The following is a 22,910-nucleotide window of genomic DNA, read 5'->3' as shown; positions in this document are numbered from 1 at the left end:
GTCAAATGAATTTATAATAAAACTGTTGTTCGATAAATAATTTTATATAATATAATATAATAATAAATTGTAGAAAATTAAATCAAATAAAAATTATATATTTATTTGAAGAAAGCTCTATTTTGGACGTGCATTATTAGCAGGAAAAATAACCCAATTTTATGCTGGGTCCCTAAACATGCATATATAACTTTTTTAATCAAACAAATTTAACAAAAATACCATATTATTTAAAATACAAGTCTAGAAAAAGATACATTTATTGAAAATAAAATTCATTATTTTTATTTTATTAAAGAGCCTTTTAATCATTTATTTTAACAATTAAAATTCTTATTAAAGTACGTGTTAAACAAAATATTGCATTTTATTGAAATGTAGGAAGTAAGAAAACCAATTTAAACAATTAAAAAACAATAATATATATATATATATATATGTTATATACTCTATAAATAAACGACAAGAGATTGGGTATGGTGTATTTGGGCAGCTGATTGCTGCAATTAACATCAACAAAAAAGCTATACGTATACGAACTCCGAACTGTACGTTTATTGGAAGGACAATTTTGTCGGTGGAATGAAAACTCTTGATAACCTGTTTATTTTCAGCTTTACTTGTTTAAATGGTCAAGAATTATTCGTCAAAAAAACGCTCTTACTGATATGTGGTCTATAGACATAGCATACGTAAACACGACATCTGACTTGGACTAATATTGGTAGAGAATCGAGCTCATGATCATTAAATAAATTTGGTGATATGGTCGAAAAGGATAGATGAAGTTTAAGGTGGGATAGCCTAAAACCAAGAATTTGATTTTATTTATCCTACACTACACAATAACTATTATCATTAGCATTAGCATAATTTTTAAATAAAAAATAGAAGAAAATGTAAATAAAATAATGCATCTCACATAAACGGGTTAGAGTTAAAACCAGTTAATGAGAGGGTGAAAAACCGAACTAAATGCCAAACCATGATAAGAAAATTGGATTAAACAAACGGTAAGGATGAAAATTGTGAAAATGGACAAAACACAAGAACTGAAAACTCTAATTGCCGATTAATAACAGCTTGTTTCTTGGTAGTCACAACTTATTTGATCAATTATACTTGATTATCTAGTAATGACTTGATAATATAGAAAGTGGCTTATTCAATAAAGACCAAGTTTTTTTTAAAACATCCTCATATTTATAAAAAGACCCTCCTAAACAAAAACATTCTGAATGTATTAATCTATACATACAACTTTATCTATACAAAACTTAATCACCCTTCATCTACCCTCGACTCGAGTGGAGACAGGAGACATAGTTGTAGTTGTACCGAAAATTCTAAAAGTTCTTTCCCACACTAAATCCCATGTGTTAACCCAACTACTAACATTTGAACTAGAAATGCCCAAATAAGCAGAAGCTTGAAACTAGTCCTGAAAAGTACCGACCTTAAAACCCGATAAGGCAACGATTTTTCGAGGCCCGCTTAAACTCGAACATGGGAAAACTTATGAAGCCCGACTGGGGTCTCTTTCAGCACCCAAAGCCCAGCTTGGGCTTTTTTTTTCGTTGCTGAAAGCTCTAAAAATGTGAAAAGGTGATGCAAAACCATCATGAATTACAAATTACTACAAACAAACAAACAATCAGACATTCTTATTCCTCCTCCTCATCCTAATTTCATTCAGCAATTTACAGAAATCCTGACCTTATATCATTTACATTATTATTTCTAGTACTACCACTATTATTATTATTGTTGTTATATTTCACTGATTTCAGATCCGGGCTCACTTGCGATTGCATCTCCGCAAGCTCTCTCACTCTTAACAGAATTGGTGCTGGGATCGGGATTGACGATGACTGCTTCTTCGAATTTCCCACCTGCTTCAACAACCCATACAAACAAATACTCAAATTCATACCCGGACTCATCCCAGGGTTGCTGTATTTCAACCATTTCAAAAAAAAAAAAAACAAGCCCATAACATAAAATTTTCTTTGGAATTTAAAGACATACATGAGCAGCAACAGGAGTGCAACACAGATGACATAAGAGAATAAGGTCTGTTTGTTAGCAGCTTAATGATCTAAATGAGATTCAAAGTTTATTCAATCAGCTATACATGACTGTTGGGTAGTGGCTTAATGATATATAAAGTGGCTTATTCAGTAAACTTCTAAAGGGAGCTTTATGCAGAAAGCCAAAAAAAATTCAAACATGCCCCTCCTAATTAAAGCAGCACGCTCCTTCCATTTATGAAAAACCCACCCCAATAAAAAATCTTCTCAATCTATACAAACAGATTAATCCACACAGACAACTTTATCAGTGCATGACTTAATGGAAACTGAACAGGTAAGTGCCAGGTAGGCGGGTGAAAGAAATGTGCAAGGTTTTAGGGTTTCAATTCAACATGGTGGTTTAGCTATTTACCAATCTTGTTCCACCTTCCTCATTTTTGCTCTTCTATTTTGGTGGGACAAATGCATTTTAGTCCCACTATGGTCCTTCCTGTCACATTCAAAATGTTGCACCAAATGTAAGACAAGAAGTTTTTGTTCTGTCATGTCTTGTCATGCGTACCAAATGCACCCTAAGGAACCATTTACTAAACGCTTACCCGATAAGCGCTTACCGTGTCCCTTTACCTTACCGGACGAACATGCCAAGGAACGATAATCTTACCCGGTTAGTGCTTACCGGATAAATTATTGCATATGATGCCGTTTTGATGGATTAAAATCTTACGCGATAAGGTAAGGGGGGCGTTTGGTTTGACGTAATGCCTTTGAAGGATATGGATTTCGTATAAGGATTTGGAGGGATTTGGATTCGGAAGGATTTGGAATCTGTAGTGTGTTTGGTTTGATGGATTTGGAATGAAATGGAATCCATTTTTTATAAATAATTTATAAAAACAAATTATATATAATTATAAAAATAATCAAGTTACCATTTTATCAATGAATTGTTAGAAAATAAATGTTTTTAACATATTTTAAAACATTATTATATCCAAATCCTATGAAATCCCGTGAAATCCCTTCCAACAACCCCGAGGGATTTCAATAGAATACTATGTTCGAGGGATTTCAATAGAATCCTAGGATTTCAAATACAAACAATCTTGCATACCAAACACCAGATTGGAATGAATTTAAAATCCAAATCCCCCCAATTTCATTTCATTCCTGCAAACCAAACGGACCCAAAGAGTGTTGACTTTTACGCTTACCGGGTAAACGTCCCCTAAGATAAACATATTCTGATTTGTAAAAGGAGATGCGAGAATGGAAACTACTCCCCTAAACTGCAAAGGGTGTATGGAGAGAATAAAGAAGGAAGCAAAAGTAACATTAAACCCAACACATATGAGAGGCATCCCAATTACTTACCCCTTTTTCGGCTGGCAACTGCGCAAAACTAGCTCTCAGCAGATTCCTCCATTTGTCCTGCAAACGCCAACCGTCAGCTAACAAAGTGCAAACACAAGGTTGACTTGTGCATCTGAATGGACAAGAAACATAATGGGTGCGTTTTGTACATTGGACAGAACAGAACAGAATAGGGATCGTTGTTCCACGTTTGGCAGGACTTTTATGTGAACAAAGTGTTCCACCCCACCCCATGGAACAAGGTGAAACAGACCTATATTTCACCAATATAACCACAAAATAAAACCTAATTATTTCCTAAGACATCAAATACGCCTCCCTCTTTATTTCATTCACTTTAAATTTTGTTTATTGTATTTTATGCTCTTTAAACTCACTTTACCGTCCTCAAAATATTGTTTTTATACGGTTTCTATATTTTGATTAATTTATGTAACTTATCAAATATTAATAATAATAAAATAAAACAGAAGCATAAAATAAAAATTGGGAACTGCACAAAACTTCTTTATTTCGGTGTCATTTTGATCGTCATGTCGAAAACTTTCTAATGATATATTTTGTTATAAAAAATGTTTATTTTTTTGAAATTTAATAAATTACATAAATTATAATATATAAACAATTCATTAGGGGTAAATTAGTCATTTTATTTGTTCTGTCCTATCCAATTCTGTCTTATCTAACAATGTCCTATCCTGTCTGGATGAGAAATGCACCCTACGAGAATAGCATACCTTGAGATCAACGGCTGTACGATGTGAGCATGTTGCAAAGGAAATCCTTTTTATCTCGGACCACCTGCCAGCACCATACCTAGAAACACCTTCAACCAACTTCACAACTTCACTAAGAGTCCATGGCCGATGATGCTTCCTTCTCATCCCACCTTTTGCTGTAGGTACAGTTAATATGTTATCATCTGAATCGTCAGCATATGAATCCATGTGTCCCTCATCCACATCATCGTTCAAGTCCGCAGATTGTTCCGAGTACTGTTGATTTTCTCCTGGTTCCTCGATTAGCTATATAGATTTAAGATTTAGATTAAAATAACATTCAACGGAATACTTAAAGTCATGATCTTTACATCAAATGTTATTTATCATAAAAACCACAAGCCGTCATCATGGAGAATCTACACGATGTATTAGAACCATGCCTACAACCTACTTAGAGCTTATTTGTTAGCAGCTTAATGAGCTTAACAGAACTCACGGCTTATGCGGTCAGCTATACATGACTTTTTGGTAGTAGGTTAATGATAATAGAGAGTGACTTATTCAGTTTGCTTAAACCAAGTTTTTTCCAAACCTGCCCCTCCCAATTAAAAAACTCATTCCATCCTTCTATGACAATGCCCTCCCGAACAAAAACCTTCTCGATCCATACAGACAGATTAATCCACGCAGACGGCTTTATCCATATAGCCATATAGGACATAATAGAAAATCAACCAAACAGTCCTAGGGGTTGTATGGTTTGATGGAATGGTTTTGAGGGATTTGGATTTCGTGGAAGGATTTGGAATTGGAGGGATTTGGATTTGGAAGGATTTGGAATCTTTTGTGTGTTCGGTTTGGAGGATTTGGGATGGAATTGAATTCCTATTTTTATAAGAACAAATTATAAAGAATTAAATTACCTTTTTTTAATTGATTCTTATAAAAATATGTTTTCAACATATTTTAAAACACTATTACAAACAAATCCTACAAAATCCCATGAAATACCAACAAACCAGATGGGATTTCTAAATCCATGTTTGTGAGATTTCAATAAAATCCCAGGATTTCAAATCCAAGCAATCCTTCAAACCAAACATGGGATTGGAATGGAATTGAATTCCAAACCCCTCCAAATCCTATCCTATCCTACAAACCAAACAGGACCCTAGAATTTTCTCGCTTTCTTTGAAACTTGTATAGAAAGCATTTTATTCACCTCAAAACAGATATTTATCATACTTCCATTTATTCTACACATCTACTACTCCCATGAATCTCTGTAACAAATTACATAGCAACTAATCAGCTACTGTATGGTGGACATAATAACAGGAACAAAATATTGATCCATGACAGTGCCAGTATTATCCAAGTTCTGATCATAAAAGAGCAAATAATACACATTCTACTTCACAAGCTAACTCTAGAGATCTTCCGACAACCGATATGATGCTCTATAGATTTTGAGAAGTAACATAAAATTATCTGGCGGCGCGAAGAGTATTGCCCAACGTCAAGATGGATATATGATATAAATATATTTTGAAAGCAAGAACGGAACCTCAAAGAAACAAACTGAAAATTTACAAGGGAGAAGAGCAAAGCAGGACAATGTATCAGAGCTAAACTATAGGTTCCCTTGCTTTGTGACCTTTTCCACAGATCAAGCAGTTAATAATCAGATGCCAACTAATAGCAAGTTAATGAAGCAAAACAAGAATAAAACTATAAATATAACTATATAAATGCTTACAGGCTGTTGAATCCATCCTGTGACCGGTCTAGCTTTGAGTTCTTGATTCTCTATTTCGTTATCTGACTGAGGATCATGTCCATCATGGGCCTTCTTTACCAGTCTTGCAGCCATTCCCATTCCACAAGACTGAAATTTCTACAATTGAAGTCTACAACAAGTGAGTAACCAAATAACCAACAGAAAAGCAGTACCATACTCCACATATACCCACCAACATAAATAACATGATTTAATTCTTAAAAAGCAGTTAGAGTCTATAGCTATGATGTAAATCAACAGTTAGCATGTACATCTCATGTCACTGTAATTGGTTCATACATACTAGCACATTGTCTCTCATAACGTCTATTATATTTACTATTTCAGTACAGAAAGATAAAGACTTTATGTGAGACATTTTGATAGTGAACAGCAATGCCAAGGTAGTTACTGCCACTTCTGTAAGTAGCATACTACTTTGACAGAACTTTTGCATCCGTTAAAATAGTGGTTATACTGATGACTTTGTACAGGATATTAATTACCAAAAAAAAAAGGAAAAAACATGATCTAAAAAGGAATTGATTGCACATTCCATGCAGAATGCTATAATAAGCAGTGAAGAACTGAAAATCAAAACTCACAGGTGAATAGAGCTTAGCAAGAAGTTGGATATAGAATCTGAGGATATACAAACAAAGAAACAGAAGACACAGAAATTGAAATGCACCCCTAATAAACTTATGGTGATCATTTGCATCCACAGTTATAAGTCAACCATACATACACTCTAAATTCTGTAAATTTCCATCATGGTATAATTCATTCATTTAGTACTATGTGTGGAAGCAGGATGACCAAATAGCATATTCTCACTGTATGAATATCCAAAAAAATCCCCAAGAAGATCTTACTATTCTAATGAAGAAGACATGCAGCAAACCTGGATGTATCGAAATCATTAAATTGCATACATAAACATGCCAACATAACAAAGACGAGCCTTTTGAAGAAGCAAAAAACCCAAATAAGCAAACCACAAAAAGGACAAGCAGCTACATAGTTAATAAATTTCCACATATAGACGAAGGATGGTGTGAGAATAGGAGTCAACATGAGAAGTGTAAGAAGGGATTTGGACCCTTGATCACTTTTAATCCCAAAACAACCCATGAATTGCACTTTAGAAGGGAATTGATCTAGTGTATCTCATTAGTGTTGATCTAGTGGCTCTCTTCAATTAGGATTGATCCCAGGGTGGAGATCCCTTCTTACCCTTCTCAGCGTGACTTTCATTCCCATTGGAACCCAACCCCCACATATGTCTGAAACAAAAGAACAAATGAAGCATGTAAACAAAATCAACTTTAAGCCTGCGTAGAGAATAAGTTAACTCATCATACTTAATAAACTAGAGGACTTCACTATGGCATCATGCACATTTTTGTACTACTCGTTGAACATTACCATTAGAGCCATAAAATTTTCTCTTGGGCGGCCTCTTCGGATCCTAGAAACATATGGAATTTGAACCCCAGAACCTCCAAGAGAATCATGACGAGTGACAAGAGGTCTCCTAACTGGCTGGATATTATGAATGGGCCTGACACGAGTTCGTGGTCCATGTCCAGAGCTTTTGACGGAAGAAACCAGCCTTCCACTATATTCCCGGCAGTCCAATTCTGAAACTTCTTCAATATAGCGCTTTGTGGGCTTCCGAACTCTTTTAGCTCCTTGGTGATCATCTTCACTAGCAATATGAAGCTTGGACGTAGCACTTTGCACGCTCTTGCTGCTACCACTGAAATGATCATCCATTTGGATAGTGTGAGAAACTGATATATCATCACCACTAACATTTCTTCCTCCAGATCCAGCAAAATGATCCTCTTCATAGTCCTCATCCTTATTATTACAGTCTTCTACTTTGCCTTTCTTCTTTACTTTGTCATTTTCAATTATAAAGGTGGTAGTTGAAACATCACATGAATTAGACAATCCCATGGAAATCCTTCTCTTAAGCCACTGTTTGTCCTTCACAGAAGTTTCCCTACCAAATGTAGCCTTAAAAGTTGCATGAAGTTCTCTAACTGAAAGATTGTCCAGGCATATCTCCCCCTTCAGCTTAGAAAAATCAGGCTTCCAACTAGCACACATGGTAGATGTTGATGGTTCACTTTCAGCTGATCCTAGTGGAAGTTCTGCTTGCTTCCTATCCCCAGATTGGTCAATCTGCTCACCAACAGGAGTAGATCTTGAGGGAGCAATTTCCTGCAGTTCAATATATATGCAGAATAAATATGCACTCCAGAACGCACACTACAATCTAAACTGACCATGCTCAAACAACATAAGCACTCAAAATTGGTGATTGAAAATAACAAAGAATCGGAAAAAAAAAATTAGTAAAGAACTCGAAAATAATTAGAAATGACAAACCACAGAAGTCAACTAAAATGAAGAATGGTCGGTAATTTGTAAACGCACTGGGATTCCGGCAGTCAGTTGCAACTAGAGAGAAAACAAGCATTGCATGATGTTCAGCAGAACAGTACCTCATATTGGGAATTCAATTTCCCGAGATCAACTGTTGTGTCAACTAGTCCATCTGATCTTCCTCCTTGAGTAGAAGGATCCTCAAATTTTAAGATACCTGTGATATTTTTTCATTCAGATGAGCTACAAGCAGGAAGATAGAACAAGGCAAGTGGAAGCCTCTACGTGTGTATGTGTGCAAGCATATAGGTAGGTAGAGCTATCCAGACTAGCATTTTTAGACTTAAAAGCAAATGAGAGCCTAGAACACAAAAGGTGAACAAATTGCTTGATGGACAGTTGAACACCATATCAGTAGCATGCTCAACTAAACAATAGAAGTTGAAAGGGCATTATACAGCATTTCTTACATGTAAAAAATGACATAACACTTAGGACTCATAACAGAGCTTAACAGTAGCAAAAGCATGTCCAAACAAAGACGACTAAGAAACATCACCAGCATATTATGACAATTGAGGAAGGAATGAGAAAAAAAAATAATGGAAAAGAATCAATTAGAGAGACCTTCACAGTCGATGGGCATGAATTCCTGAGCAAAAGTGTCTTCATTTGAAGTGCAGACTGCAGTCTGCCCAGTGTCCAGAACAAAATGCACTGAATTCTTATCATCAAGCAAGTCTTCGACCTCCATCACTTCATCATCAGTTGCAGGTACTAATCTCCCATCGCCTTCGACCTGAAAAGTAGAAAACAAATCAAATTGACCACCACTGATATTAACTTTGATTAAAAGATATACAATGGACAATATTTTGGAGCAGAAATCAGCTAAGCTATGTTATGCGTAAGTGATGACACCAACAATTAAGCCTCGGAATGATATTCTATATGTGCTTCACCAATGAGGGTGATAACAATGATGATTGATGATGATGCTACTAGCCTGTAACATATCAAAGCAGACAACAGCAGGTAATTTATTCTACGTAACCGAGCGTAAAGCTAATAGCCCTTCAAGCAAAATTATAGTCCACCTATATATATAGTACTGCTTTCTCTGTGTCAAGTTTACTCTGCATGCATCAGAGTAAAGAAGCCAAATGCTTTAGCAAATGTTACCTCACTTAATGTCTTGAGCATACATGCATTTATACAAGGGGTTCAACCGAATACACCATTGCTAGTCCCTAATTTCGAGTGGGATATACTGGGTTCATTTTGTTATATTATTAATGAGGGTACTGCACACTGTTGCCATTAACAGTGAGCGCAACAGCAGAGAATTTATTCTAAGCAACCAAGTCTAACGCTAATAGCTCTTCCAGCAAACTCATAGTCCACCTATACATATTTTACTGCTTTTTTTATGAAAGGTTACCCTACATGCCAAATCAGAGAAGAGAAGCTAAATGCTTTGTCAAATGGTACCTCACTTGATGTCTTGAGCATACATGCATGTATACAATGCATTCAACAGATGCAACATTGTTAATCAGAGTGTGGCAAATGTTGTCAATCACATTGTTGCAATGAGTAGTCTTAGTCTCTATCTAACTCTGTGCAATCAGAATACCTCCCTTTCCCACACTTAACAGTTGGTCTCCCTTTTTTATTGCTACCTCTTATCATAAGAACTTTAATGTCTGATGTATTTTAATATAAAACTAACCTAGTTTTCCTTCTGCCGGTATGGTTACATGAAAAAAATAAGCAAATGAACTTTCACCCATATGATTCGAAACTCCAAACAACACTTGTAAGGGTTTGCATTGGAGGTCAAGAATTTGTTATGAGATGGAAATACAGTGAAAATGGAAGTTAAAGGTTGTTTAAGACGTATATAACCTATATGGAGGTACATGCACCTATAGATAGAGAGGTCTCCAATGAGTTCTAGCATCTCTACCTATCATGCCCTCTTTCAAGAAAATAACTTGCATCCTTTGGCCAGTGTTAAGCCTTTATCAGATAATAACAAGTCATCTGCTTTAGAGCCAGCCTCTGCTGTAGTAGCATCTTGGTCAGAGCTTGTACACAGATATATTAGTTCTGCTTCTACCAAAACACATACTAGCATTAGTTACCTCATGGTTGTTCAATACTCACTTCAGGGTTCTTGTATCTTCCCTGCTTAACAAGTTATATTTCTTTGATCTTTTCCTAAAATCCTGATCTTTTGTCAATAACATTGAATCTTCTCCACATATTAGAATCCAGTTCTCTCAATTTTCAAGTGTGTGTGTGTGTCTTACCATGCTTTTTTATCCGGAACAAAAAGTTTATCACATGCTATAGACTTGGCTACCTGTTTCTTTGTATGTTTATGTTCAACATCTTCTCCATGTTTCTATACAACTATAAATTTCACGTATTTTGCAATGACAATCGCATACAAAAGGAAAACAAACATTCAAGATAGCATGGAATGTCACATGGGGAACCCTTGCACGGAAGAACCAAGGATGAGGAGCCCTAAGAAAATCAACTAAAGCAAGACTAGAGATGTAAGAAATCATTCAGTCTGAACCCCAAAATTCACCCAAATGTCGTTGTTACATGAAACAGCTAAAAAATATGCAAAGACCCTATGTGAGATGCATATATACAGGTCAAATCTATCAGTCTAACCCTTCCAACAGCAAAGATCATTTTTTTCCTATGTCCTGCCATATAACATCATTTTGGGACAGGTAGGGAAGACAATTCGAAACACTGTCTACACCTTGTAATTCTTCGTCATATGTTTAACATCCTCATGATCTGATTATAAAGACATCATCAGCAATCTATGACATCGACAGTTAATTGTTCTCAAATTCTAAACGAGAACGCATTCAAGCGAATTTGTCCTTCCTACATACTAAGATGAGCCATCATACCCCAAAGAACTCACATCCGTTAGAGGACAATTAATTCCATGTACGAGATGTACCATCAGTATGTTATACAATTAGAAGTAACTTCAATATCTCACTAACTCAGTATGCCCTTATAGGATCAAACTGCCAAGTCCACCAAAACTTCTAGCAACAAATGAGATACTTATTGAAATGTGACTCCATTTAAATGAAAAACTAACCCTTGGCAGAAGCTCTTTGTACATTAAATGAATCCAAAATTTCACATTCAAATCTTAAGTTTTTTTAGTCCAAATTAGATCTTTGAGCATAAACTGAAACCCAAACATATTATATACTACCTAACATGCATTTTATGCAACTTATTAGACAGATGAGTGGGCATTGCAGCAAGGTCAATTGCACTATTTATTTCTTAATTTTCATCTGTCTTAAACAAGACTAACAGCAAACAAATTATAATGGAACTTCTCAACAGGAAATAGGCAAGCTCTGGAGAACAGAATTTTTTCAACTCAACATTAGAAGTTCATTTAACAAAAATATATACCTACAAAAACTAATAAATAGCTAAAAAAAGCAGGCTTGCATTATAACATTGTTGCTATAAGCCAATCGTTCGATAGATCTATCTTCAAGTGTTGGGTTTGTAATTTAATCCCCGGCCACGCTGGGTAATTCTAGCAGCAAAAAGAACATGAAAGGGATTTCTTCATAATCCAATATGACATTTCATAATATCATACAACAAAATATTCTAATCCAAAAATTCAATTTATGTTGCAAATACATAACCCTAACATATTGAATTGCAAATTACCCGAGCAAGCTTGTAAACAACGGGATCAGCAATCTGCTTTGAGGAGTCGGAGCAAGTTATCACAATTGCAGAAGTACCCTCTAACCTAGTTTTCTCGCTTTCTTCAACTGCTACCACAGTTTCCATGTAACATTCCTCCACATGCAACTCAGATACAAAAACTGAAAATAACACGGACAAATCAATCAAATTAAACCTCTCCACACTTGAGAGATTACATTACACGATTACTTCCCCATCCTCAGCATAAAATCCCAATCAATTCAATCACCAGAATTACCTGTTTTGATCGTCACAAATTCACCATAAAAATGCACGAATACCGATCGATTTGAAGGCTGTAACCGGTTATTCCACCAAAGTGTCGATTAAGATGCCGGAGATACAAAAATTAGGGTGAAGAAAGAGGAAAGGGATTGAATAATTTTGGTTGGAATTCAAGTTCAGTCCCGCTTTTCCAGTACGCTGTGTTTATCAATGAAATACAGTTTCGGAATCCAAAGGGAAATATAAAGCGAGTTGGCGAATGTGGGGTTGGCGTCCGGATAGCTTTCTTGAGTCGGAGAGTAGCTAATGCCGGCTACTGTGTACCCGTGTCGTCAATTGACTTGACAATTTACATAATTGCCCTTCCTTTCCATTAAAGGTAAATCATTATTTTTTGTTCATGTAAATTCCATTTTATTTCTTATGGGTTAGAATCAATTGCAATTTATTGTTATTTTTTTCATAAATTAATTTTTATAAAGGATCGAAATAATAAATAATTGTAAACCAAAAAGACCAAGACAGTAAATAATTGTAAACCAAATGAACGAAAATAACAACGATTTACAAACCATATAAACGAAAATCACAGTTTCAAAAAATAGTAAATTTTAACAATTCGTATGAACCAAATAAACATAGTCTACTCAAACTTTTATTAAACATATAGATCTTTAAATTTTATAAAATCGATTAAAGATGTTGTTTAAATCAACTATATTGATAAATCAAATTTAAAAGTAATAAGAGAAATTTTCTATAGAAAAGCTAAAAAAAACATCGATTTTGAGCGATTAATTTCTTGAACTTTTTTAAAAATAAATAAATTCCTAAACTTTCTAAAAGCTTTCTCGAACGCTGTTAAAGTTTGGACGTACTCCTCGAGATGACAGGTATCAAATCTTGCCTTGGCCACTGCACCTAGCCTGGCATGAACCCATCTCAAATCAAACCCAAAGCACCCCTTCATATCTCAAACGTCCTTCTGAGTCTCTTCAAAGACATCAGTTGGTACCTCCTCCCATTACATAAGAAACAAGTTTGAAGATTATTGAGAAAAACATGTCTACCGCGTATCCTCGAAGTTATCAAGGGTTGGATTAAATACGTTATTTTGACAACTGATATCTAGCTATATTGATAAATCGATTTTAAAGTAAAAAAAAAAACTATATCACTTAAACGGTAAAGAGGAAACAACTTTTGTATGCATCTATTTATGTGTTGGTCATAGGTTTTGTATGTTTTAAAATGACTAATCAAATTGTATGTTTATTTTTATTTTATTTTGATAGGGTGTCCGGGTCAAAGCCCGACAATTTTGGAGGCTAAACATGGCTCCACTTAAATGTCGCCAACACTCCCCTTCCAGGGCTCGAACTCGAGTTCATGACTATGCCATGCCTAAGCCTTTACCACTAGGCTGGAAGGTCTTTGACTGTATGTTTATTTTGTTTGTTTGGTCGGTGTACATTGTTGATGATATGGTGATACATCGAGAGAGAGGTTGTATATTTCTTTACGTTTTGTAAGAGCAAATATTTATTTTGTTAAATTGATAAATTATATAACAATGCAAAGGTAATTGGTAATTAATAATGTAGTTGTTAGTAGATAAAATAGCTGATAAATTAATTATATTTAGAAAAATTAATTATATTTAGAAAAATTATATAACGGTTTAAAAATATATAAAAGAACGCGTTGAAAAGTTACAAGAGGTAGTAATTAAAAGAAAGCAACGGCAAAAAGCATGAATTAATTGAATTCAACATATGTTTGAACTTGCATTTATTTAAAGTTTATCTTCGTTTCTTTTGTGGTCATGACACCTAATAATGAAAGTTATTGGTAACACATGAATATAACCTATTATATATATTATATTATAAAACATTTGATAAAAATTCTTAAAATCATTTTTTATACATGGAGTACTGTTTATGAGTTTGTTACCTTAATTACTATGATTTAAGGATACAAGAGAAGAATTATCTGTTTATGAATTTGTTAACTTACTTGTAACTGACAAGACCAATCGTGACACCATATTAGGGACTGTTTGGTAGTTTGCTAAATGGTTTTAAGTGGTCAGAAGAATTATAAGGCTCTCATAATATAGTGAAAAATGTAATATAATTGTTTACGATGAAATTATGACATTGAATGGTTAAGAGAGACACATGATAAAAATTCATTTAAAGGGTTTTAGAACCATTAAGAGACAGTTTTTTTATCAAACAAAATTCATCTCTTAAAATTCAAAGGTTATCTTTTAATGAAACTATTAAAAGGTAAAACAAACAACCATTAAATGTTTTTCACTTTTAGATGGTAAATTGGGTTAGGGGTCGTTTTTGTAAGTAGTCGTAATTCACGGGTCTGAATCGTAAATACTGAGTGGCAAGCTTTCGCGGGCTATCCAGGAAACGGATGGATGAAAGAAGCGATAACAAGAAGCTGGTGGTTGAATTCTCTCATCAATGGCGGGAGTTCTACCTTCATCAATATCTCAATACACACTCTTATATTATTCAATCGATAATTCTATTTCAAATTCGAAACCCTATTCCTCTCTTTCTTCCATCTGCAACGCCAAAAAGCGCTCCGTCGTATGCTCTTCATCCAGAAAGGGAAAACCGGGTTTCTTCGACGTGATTCTGGACTATATCGAAGGTATAATTCATGCATTTCGTCTCCATTTCACCAGTGAATTGTTTGCAGTAGGATTACGATTATATTGATTTGGCTAATCGTGAAATTGGCATCAACTCGGTTTACATTTCAGTTTTAATTTTCTGGCATCAACTCGGTATTTCATGGTGTAGGGGGGCCCAAGTTGAGGAAATGGTATGGGGCACCTGATCTTAACACAGAAGATGGATCCATTTTGGAGGAAGCTGATGAATCTTCAGGTAATCTACTGAGCTGCTGAACACACACACACACACATACATAATATGAACCTTCAGGTAATCTACTGAGCTGCTGAATATGTATGCAGTATGCATATATATATATATATATATATATATACTTACGTGTGTGTGTGTATTGCTTGGTTTCTTTCATTTGTTTACTGAACAATTGGCTTTGCTTTTGGAACACAGAAGAAGATGAAGTTAGGGATGCAGTTTTGGTAACTGATGGCGACAATGAGATTGGTCAGGTTTGTGATGTCACTGGTCTCTTTTTCTGCTAAATGTATCTTTCTTATGTAATTGAATTCAATTCTTTATATATAACCGATAAAAACAAACTATAAATAATTACAAAACAAGTGTCTTAAACATATTTTAAACCATTATTATAACAAAAATCCTACAAAATCCCGTTGAAATGCCAATTACCATATTGAGATTTCTAAATCCCATGTTTGTAGGATTTCATTGAAATCCCGGGATTTCAATTCCAAACCTTCTTTTAAACCAAATGTGGGATTGGAATGGAATCCAATTCCAAATCCCACCAAATCCCGCAAACCAAATAGGCCCTAAATCTATATTGTTTTAACCTTTGCAGACAGTTATACTTTCCTTAATAATCAAACGGATCCGAGTGAAAGCACTAGTGAAGGACAAGCGTGCGGCAATGGAATCGTTTGGAACTTATGTTGAGGTTAACAGATTTACTTTCTCAAATGTCATTTATGTTGTTTGCTTTTGGTTGAACACCTCTCCTAATATTTGATCTTGGTTATCTTGAAGTCAATGACTGGAGATCCAAAGGATTCTTCATTTTTAAAGAAGTCCCTTAGAGGCGTTCGTGCGATAATTTGTCCCAACGTATGCTTTTTCTAGAATCCAATTATTTTTCTTTTGTCCTCGACTTATATACGCATATATGTAGGTTGAATGCGGTACATGTTTCTTTGCAGGAAGGTTTTCTATCTAAAGTTGAGAGCTTGAAGGGGGTACAACATGTGGTTATATTATCTTTGGTACTCTTTATCTCCTTGTCATTGTAGTCTGGATTTTGCACATTGCCTAAATGGGTAGAGGCGGACCTAGAATTTTTTTCCAGTGGTGGCATCATTTGATTATAAAAAACGAAGCTATTGATTTCTTTTACAAAATCATTGTTGGTCAACTTGTTAGTTCTTTGTTTTTTTTTATGTGAGGGTTTGTGTTTGTGTCTTTTAGCTGGGATTTGTACCCATGTCTCGAAGGGGAGAAAAGACTATGCAAACCACCTCTACCAATAAAAATTTGTGTTATTGTTGTAGTTTCAAGAAATATATAGTTGCACTTAACAAAATAATACAGTGGCACCTTTTACGACGATAATTTTTTTTACACTACGACAGAGGAGCGAAGCAATGGCCTTTGCCACCCTATGCATCATAGCGGATCCTCCCCCATATAGGCCATGTCTATTGGATATGTTGATTTGACGATGTTGCAGTTGTCTGTTTATAGAGGTAGTAGTGGTGTTCAAGCAATCATGAATAATAACGCGAGAAAGCTAGCAGAGCAAGACGAAGCGGTGGTAGTTGCCTCAGGAATTCCGTACACTATAATCAGAACTGGGTTGCTAACGAACGATCGTGGGGCCAAACTAGGTTTCAGTTTCGAAGAGGTATGTACTTGTTGTATGTTCAGTCTCAAAAAAGGAAAAAGAAGTACTTTCTACGCGGAGATTGAATTAATATTCGAAATAACAGGGCTGTACAGTAAATGGAAGTCTTAGCAAGGAAGATGCTGCATTCGTATGCATTGAAGCTCTTGATGTAGTGCCAGAAAGAGGACTGGTGTTTGAGGTTGGTCAAAGCTACCTTTTTTTTTGTTTTCTCAAAATGATCGGTCTATATTACTTGTAGCACTTCTTTTGTCTTCACATTGTTGAGCTATAGTACGTGTAGTTCTAAGGCTGACAATGAACCTGATCTTCATGGGGCTTCCTCGGGTGTGTAGCTCAATTGGCAAAGGAAGCGACCTTGCTCAAATACACAATAGGTTGTCAAGTTCAAGTTCGAATCTTGCGGGAGACGGGCTTGAACCCCTCCACTAGCCTCAGCCACCGAGTCAACTCTGAAATGCCTCCTCCGATGTGGTTCCTAGGGGGCGGATTCCATGTGGGCTTGATCGGAATTGCCAGTGATCAACCTTTTGCTGAGATAATGATTCTTAGTAACCACTATAAGTCTGTGCTTGAATTCAAGTTCAAAGTGAGTGCGAGTCCTCTGATTAATCATCATTTGGTGTTGGGAGATGAAATCACATAACTGATACAAGAAAATGGAAATCAAATACACAGATGGTATTTTTGTGTTTGAACATTTTCCTACATCCCCGTTCAATGTTAGGATTCTTATATCATGAATTTATGATCTTATCTGCAGTCCTACCAATCAACGAGACTGGCTGATTATTAACTAGAAAGAAAATGATAACTGATAGAACCTATTGCTTAACTGTCATCATCATTTCTTTTGAAATTTGCATACCATTTTGGTGGCTTGATTGTTATGTTTTACAGGTTGTTAATGGCGAAGAAAAGATTCTAAACTGGAAAGACCAGTTAACAAGATTGATGGAGCAAGCATAGGAACGACTTGAGGGACCTCAATGGCTCCTCAAATCCAAGTTCCTGTTGCTTACACAGGCCTGCTGGCATAAAGACGGACAATGGAGCTAATCCCGTTGGCTTCAGGTTCAAAGTTATTTGTTTTGTTCTGTGTTGGTCGGTTCCTGTCATTGGTCTCCATGTGAAACTTATAGATAATTATTTAGCTTCTTTTTATATGTTTTAGGAAACTATTTCCATTCTCTTCTTAAATGCTGTAGATTCTTTGATTTCTCATGTTGTCTTTCTCTTTAAGCTAAGGCTTGATTTGTACATGTACTCATCTTGTATATCCGTAAGATATTTGATTTCCGTTTTTTTCATACTTCCATAGAAATAAATAAACAAAGCACCTTTAAGCCAATTTTTCATACTTACGGAAGAAGCCACTTTTTATATTATTAAGCCACTACCAAACAATCATTTATAGCTGACCGAATAAGCTGAGTCCCAGCTCATTAAGCTGCTAACAAACAAACCCCTTATTTTTCTTATTTTTGCCCTGATGCACTCTGTTTGCTTGTTTGCACACACACTCCCTTGTAGCTTTCTCGCTGCTTCATTTATTTATTAGTTTTGCAGACCGAGGCTTCACAGAAACAACAGGGTAGAGGTAAGGTCTGCGTACATTTACCCCCCAAACCCTATATGTTTGTGGGATTTGTGGGCTCCATTTGGTTTGGGTTGGGTTGGTTCGGTTCTATCACATACTTTCATCTCATGTTGCCTTATATCTATTTTGAAGTCTGAATCTTTCCATATATCTTGCACATAGGATAAATGACACCGGCTGTATAGAACCATTCGTAACAGATCTAAGTAATTAGCGTTTTATAGATAGAAGCATCAGGACTTGGGAGAACTCAGAAATCTGAAATATGCATGCGGTTATTTACTCTATTTGCTGAACTAGATGATGCATACTGAGGTAAGTGAGAGTTCATGAAAGAAATACACTATCAGTGTCAGCAAGGTACCTGTTAACCCAATCCAAGGTTGTGGGGTCCTCATTTGAGAAATCAAAGAACTCGTCAACGTTAAAGATGACCTTCGAGCATTCAACCCCGTGTTCATCTATTGGGGTGATATGATCCTCCTCTTTCATCTCAGCTAGTTTCGAGCCTTCCCTTGTTGAATAATGACCGGTTTGTTTTTCCATTATTTCCTTCTTTTTGCTTAAATGAGAATTCCAGTAGTTCTTGATCTCATTATCGGTTCGACCTGGTAATCTTCCTGCGATCAGTGACCACCTAATAATCGTATTTAGAGAACAAGAACCATCATTATCCTTTGCAATGTATTGAAATTGCCCTTTGATTCTGAGACATAACTGTTAAAAGTCCCACGTCGGCTAGACTTGGACCAATTCTCCTCCATAAATATTGGAACCTCCCTTCTCTCCTTAAGACCTCTTTTGGAGATTAATTGGGGGTTCCACATATTCTTTCATGGTATCAGAGCCAAAGATCACTCTAGGGACTCCACACTCTGGGGGTCGGGGCAATCTTTACTCGCCTAGCCCCCTCTCGCCACTTTGGGACAATAAGTGTCCGTCTAGCCTCCACCGGAGGGGCGTGTTAGAGTCCCACATCGGCTAGAATATGGACCAATTCTCCATCTATGTTGGAACCTCCTTACTCTCCTCTTTTGGAGATTGAGTGGGGGTTCTCCATATTCTCTCAAGGGTTGGGTTCCCGTGAGAATGGAAGTTATGGTGAGAAAGGTAAGAAGGGATCTCCACTCTTAGTTCAATCCTAATTGAAGATCAACACTAATGCGGTGCAACAATATGCACCGGATCAATTCCCATGAGAAGCACAATTCATGGGATGGGGGTGAGATTAAAAGTGATCAAAGGTCCAGATCCCTTCTTACGCTTCTCACCTTAACCCCTATTCTCACACGATCCTTCGTTATTCTCTCAATAATCATCCACAAATATTGATGATAAAGCAAGAAAACATGGCAACCTGTTTCCTAAAAGTTTATGAAGCCTAATAATCAAGTCCTCTTCTTGGTCTGATATATTTCCTCTCTTGATGTTTGGTCTCAAATAATTTAGCCATCTTAGCCTACAGCTCTTACCACACCTCTGCAAACCTGCAAACCTGATCATAATTTAACCACATATATGGTTTTAACTTTTTTTTTATATTTTTGTTTTATAAAAATGTACCTGCTTTAGCTGCAATGGCTGTCCACTTTTTAGGACCATGTATCTGTATAGCTTCAGCTAGCTTTTCATCTTCTTCTGCTGTCCATGCTCCCCTGTTAATTTCTTTCTTTGTGGATTTGTTTTCCATTGGCTAGAGAGAGAGAGAGAGCTATGTTTCTTGGTGAACCACTCAGGTAGTCATTCATATGCAAGAAATAAGTGATTGCATACGTTTGCTATGCTAAGAGATTCTTTAGATGGAATCTTTGCGTAGAGCTCTTCTCCAGGTAGCATTAAAAACCAGGGACGTGTGTGTATATATATATAGAGAGAGAGAGGGGGGAGGTTCGGGGGACAATCTCAAAAAAATGGAAAACTGAATAACACCCTGATAACCTTTCATCTGGACGTTATAAACATGTGCATACCAGTAATTAAAGTTGTTTCTTGGTTTTTATGCACATGTTCATACCAGACAAACTGCTTAAAATTACCTGTATGCATATATGCTTATCGTCCAGATGAATAGTTACCAGGGTGTTCCTCAGTTTTTCATATATATATATATATATATATATATATACTATATATGGTCGGATTAAGTTGCAAACTTAAGTTCCATTACCATGTGCCCCAAACATTCACGAGATATTTATCCCGAATAGTGTAACATTTATTATGAATCTTCACGTTCATTATTCACGATGAATGGGAACATATGTCACTCTCCTTTGTCATCCGGTTCACAACAGAAAAGAAGTTTGCAACTGAACTTCCTCTCTCTCTCTCTATATATAGATATGGTTATTATAAACTTCCAACCAAAACCAAAATCAGTCCAATATTAATAGAGCCTGTGTTCCGTAAAGATAAAAAGAAAAAATACTTTATTTCAAGGGTATTTTAGATATTTCATGATTTCATCAATACTCAACCAAATAACTTTATTAGCTTCGAGACAGATGAAGCATAGTGTATTGGTGTTAATCTTATAATTTCGTTTTGGTTTGCGATAATATGATTAACCCAAAGTACTTGCTTAGATAACTTATCAAATACTCATTATTATGCCTTTTTTCCTAGTGTTTTTGTTTGGTCGTTTACAAAATGCTTATCGGCTGTCACTTATTTTATCAAGTGAGCATGGCACGGACCAAAAATCTTACCCAGTAAGAGATATAGCAAAAATTAAGAATCTTACCTCGTAAGTGAGGGAGAAAACTATTATCCGATAAATATTTACCGGGTAAAATATGTTTACTAAGTGGTGACTCTTACAGATAAACGTTTACCGGATAAAAGATATTTACTTAAGTGGTGACCGTGAAACTGATAGTAAATGGCCAGTTTGTAATAATTATATTCATACTAGTAGTAGTAGCAGCAATGGCAGCCATTTGATTTTCTTTTACTGATAAAAGTGCAAACAAGAGTATGCCACCAAATGGTTAGGTTAGACTGATGTTTATATTTAGAGATTAGGTGAAATGATGACACGAGTCATACCATAATAGCTAGCATCCCTTCTACTGCTTATCATAATTTTTTAATAACCATGAATTAATTTAAAATGAAAAAATGGAGTATCAAAAACAAACCACCCAAGCCCAATATCTCCCACTCAAATGCAGTGGCTAAAGAATAGAGCGTCTGTTTTCCTAAATTTACTGGATGTAAGTGTAGATATGTTACCACATGTCATGCTTTTCAACTGCATATATATATATGTTTGTTCCTGTAGAGCTTATAACAACTAGTCTAGTCGCAAGATGAAGATAGTTAGATGTTAAGATTAGTTGTATCTTAATTATTAATCTTTTAAATAATTAAGGACTTGAAGCCCGATTGCCAATAATGTGGTGTCTCGGCAATTCTAGAATCATGGGTGATATCTAAGCAAGCCTTTTTTAACTGTGGGTGTCCATACCAGCTTGCATGTACCTCAACTAATTCCAGGGGAATCCAAAGAGACAACCAGGAAAATTCTAGTGGTCGACTCGAATTGGTGACCTATGGAGATGAGTACCAAAGGCCGGGGCCTTTATTGTCAGTGAGCTAACCCTCTAGGTTTATCTAAGTGAGCCTTGAAAGCTGAAACAACTTATCTTGGTTCTCATGTAGCAAAGGGAAAACTATAGAATATGACAACATTCGTTGCCACTAGACGCAAGTTTCATCGTTGTTTACGAACATTGATAAACAACCACCGGTAAGGCGGTAACCATCCGACAAAAATCATTTGTGTTTGCTCACTTAAATTTTTTTATTTTTTTATTTTGGGACATGGCCCCCTTGACCCCGCCCATTGACCGGTCAGCAGGACCATCAAGAGGGGTGCTGCCCCTATAACCCGACAAGGGAAGGGAAAATCTCCAATTCTTTTAAGTTTGTTTCTTAATTGCTTTTGTTTTTCCATCCCCCAACATCCAAACATGTGAATGAAGGTCCAACCTATTGATTGGATCCATTTGATTGATTCGCCAAACAATTAAAACCAAATCCCTTTAGACTTATTCTGGTATCTTAAAAAACCCAGATGAAAACTGAGGTTGTTCCATCACTGTAGATGCTAGAGATGGCCAAATGGGCCCGGCCCGGCCCGGGACCGGGACCGGGACCGGTAAAGACCGGTTATGGGACCGAAAACCAGGACCGGTTGAGGTTTTTGGTAGTTTCGTGGGACCGGGACCGACCGGGACCGGGACCGGTTATGGGACCGACTATGGACCGGCCCGGCCCGGCCCGGCCCGAAAATTCAATTAATTTTATAAATAAATGTATTTTTAAATAATTTTATAATGTATTTTTATAAGAAAACGTAATTTTAATTATATTAAAACGCATTTTTAAAGTGTATTTGAGTGACCTAATTGTAA

At 36.0% G+C, this 22,910-nt stretch overlaps 3 protein-coding genes across 6 annotated transcripts; 1 reads left to right on the top strand and 2 right to left on the bottom strand.

Annotated features, from left to right (window-relative positions):
• Positions 1 to 1,628: 1,628 nt before the first annotated feature.
• Positions 1,629 to 12,590, bottom strand: LOC112516633. Of its 4 annotated transcripts, XR_003069614.1 has the most exons (10): positions 12,328 to 12,590; positions 12,048 to 12,208; positions 8,934 to 9,105; positions 8,426 to 8,523; positions 7,338 to 8,141; positions 5,889 to 6,026; positions 4,145 to 4,432; positions 3,408 to 3,464; positions 2,446 to 2,523; positions 1,824 to 1,892 (listed from the first exon to the last, which is right to left on the bottom strand). XR_003069614.1 is itself a non-coding variant. In XM_025123788.1 (9 exons), exons 2-9 carry the CDS (start codon positions 12,171 to 12,173, stop codon positions 1,701 to 1,703), a joined length of 1,878 nt encoding a protein of 625 aa, XP_024979556.1. In that variant the 5' UTR covers positions 12,174 to 12,208; positions 12,328 to 12,590; the 3' UTR covers positions 1,629 to 1,700. The 4 variants fall into 4 exon arrangements, 3 of the variants coding, with proteins under 3 accessions (XP_024979556.1, XP_024979557.1, XP_024979558.1); XM_025123788.1 differs by lacking the exon at positions 2,446 to 2,523 and having other exon boundaries at positions 1,629 to 1,895; XM_025123789.1 differs by lacking the exon at positions 2,446 to 2,523 and having other exon boundaries at positions 1,629 to 1,892.
• A 2,176-nt stretch (positions 12,591 to 14,766) lies between these two features.
• LOC112516625 lies at positions 14,767 to 18,202 on the top strand. Its single transcript, XM_025123775.1, has 9 exons — positions 14,767 to 14,990; positions 15,143 to 15,229; positions 15,425 to 15,483; positions 15,837 to 15,932; positions 16,022 to 16,099; positions 16,192 to 16,254; positions 16,719 to 16,892; positions 16,978 to 17,073; positions 17,793 to 18,202. Exons 1-9 carry the CDS (start codon positions 14,798 to 14,800, stop codon positions 17,859 to 17,861), a joined length of 915 nt encoding a protein of 304 aa, XP_024979543.1. The 5' UTR covers positions 14,767 to 14,797; the 3' UTR covers positions 17,862 to 18,202.
• Positions 18,203 to 18,707: 505 nt separating this feature from the next.
• LOC112517151 (transcription factor WER-like) lies at positions 18,708 to 20,293 on the bottom strand. Its single transcript, XM_025124496.1, has 3 exons — positions 20,056 to 20,293; positions 19,850 to 19,979; positions 18,708 to 19,129 (listed from the first exon to the last, which is right to left on the bottom strand). The coding sequence occupies exons 1-3, from the start codon at positions 20,180 to 20,182 to the stop codon at positions 18,820 to 18,822; spliced, it is 567 nt and encodes a 188-aa protein (XP_024980264.1). The 5' UTR covers positions 20,183 to 20,293; the 3' UTR covers positions 18,708 to 18,819.
• Between the last annotated feature and the right edge of the window lie 2,617 nt (positions 20,294 to 22,910).

The sequence above is a fragment of the Cynara cardunculus genome (assembly GCF_001531365.2).
Source record: "Cynara cardunculus var. scolymus isolate 2C chromosome LG 8, CcrdV1, whole genome shotgun sequence".
Lineage (NCBI taxonomy): Eukaryota > Viridiplantae > Streptophyta > Magnoliopsida > Asterales > Asteraceae > Cynara > Cynara cardunculus.
The sequence above is the reverse complement of the archived record's forward strand: the minus strand, read 5'-3'. Positions and strand labels throughout refer to the sequence as shown.